Here is a 1,287-nt window from a genome sequence, read left to right as displayed (position 1 = left end):
AAAGTAAAAAGTACAATATTGCCCTGCAAAATATGGTGGAGTGGAAGTATAAAGTAGCGTGAATGTACTCAACTTAACTCAAATTAATTAAAAGTACCTAAAAAGTGGATTTAAGTGTAATACTGTAGTCTGCCTGTTGGCCGCTGGGGGGCAGCAGCACTGAAACATTTTGGCTCAACCTAAAGAAGAAGAATCACTTCCGGTTGAGGTCAACGTAAACAATAAACATGGCTGCTGCTTTGGACGAAATAAAACGTCTTGAATATTTATCTTTGGTTTCTAAAGTTTGCACGGAGCTGGAGAATCATCTGGGAATAAGCGAGAAAGATTTAGGTAACGTTAATTTAATGTCTAACTTAAAGATTTGTTTTTTTCATTAACGTGATAAACAGGTGTGTTTGTTTCTCGGTTAGCATGAGGAGCTAAACTGCATTTTCTGGTGTTTTTCAGCTGAATTTATCATCAATTTGGCCGAAAAACACCCGACTTTTGAGACGTTTAAAGCAGCTCTCGGTGAAAATGGAGCAGAATTTACAGTAAGTGTGCAATAAAATCAAATACTTAAATTTTTTTAATGTTTGTAGGTTGTTTTTGTCTCGCTAAAACTATATATTTCTCTTTTCAGGACACCCTCATTGGTAATTTACTCAGACTTATTCAGACCATGCGACCCCGACCATCTACCAGTAAAGGTACAGACACATTTTCATATGTTTTATGTCATAATAATATTTTTGTCAGTCTTGTGCAGCAACATTTCTGTCACCACGATTCACTTTATCATATTTTCCTTAAAATGTGTCAAACATCGAAAAAAAACCTTTAAATGTAGAATAAAGTCTACTTTACAACTTAAACATAGAATAAAGCACATAAAAATATTTGTTTAAATGTATATTTTATGTAATAATATGTGTGTTGGTCCTGTTGTGCTGCAACATCTCTGTCCCTATTATTCACTTTTTCATATTTTCCTTAAAGCATGTCATATATTGATAACAGTTGGTTTAAAATAAAGAATTAAGTCTTCTTTACCACACGAACACAGAATAATGTGCTCTGGTTTAACATGTCTCCAGTGCAGTTTATTTATTTCATGCTAAACTGGCCCTGTTAAATTCTCTCTCTCAGATTATGAATGTTCATATTATTATTTATATTAATCGGTTTAAGTTTAGATTTAATTAACTGTGCCCCTGAGAAGACGTTAATCGTGGTACGTTACAGTTGCTGGAGAATAGTATGTAATATTTAAAAAAGAAAGTTATTTATATACATGTAATTATA

The 1,287-nt window shown here is 32.9% G+C and overlaps 1 protein-coding gene across 1 annotated transcript; it reads left to right on the top strand.

The window, feature by feature from the left end:
* Nucleotides 1-214: 214 nt before the first annotated feature.
* LOC121966223 (ATP-dependent RNA helicase DHX8-like) lies at nt 215-692 on the top strand (the record flags this gene model as incomplete). Its single annotated transcript, XM_042516331.1, has 3 exons — nt 215-333; nt 451-536; nt 626-692. Coding segments are annotated over exons 1-3 (259 nt in total), but the record flags the coding sequence as incomplete, so codon positions are not given.
* Nucleotides 693-1,287: the final 595 nt, after the last annotated feature.

The sequence above is a fragment of the Plectropomus leopardus genome, unplaced genomic scaffold (assembly GCF_008729295.1).
Source record: "Plectropomus leopardus isolate mb unplaced genomic scaffold, YSFRI_Pleo_2.0 unplaced_scaffold23604, whole genome shotgun sequence".
Lineage (NCBI taxonomy): Eukaryota > Metazoa > Chordata > Actinopteri > Perciformes > Serranidae > Plectropomus > Plectropomus leopardus.
This window is presented reverse-complemented; position numbering and strand designations above follow the sequence as displayed.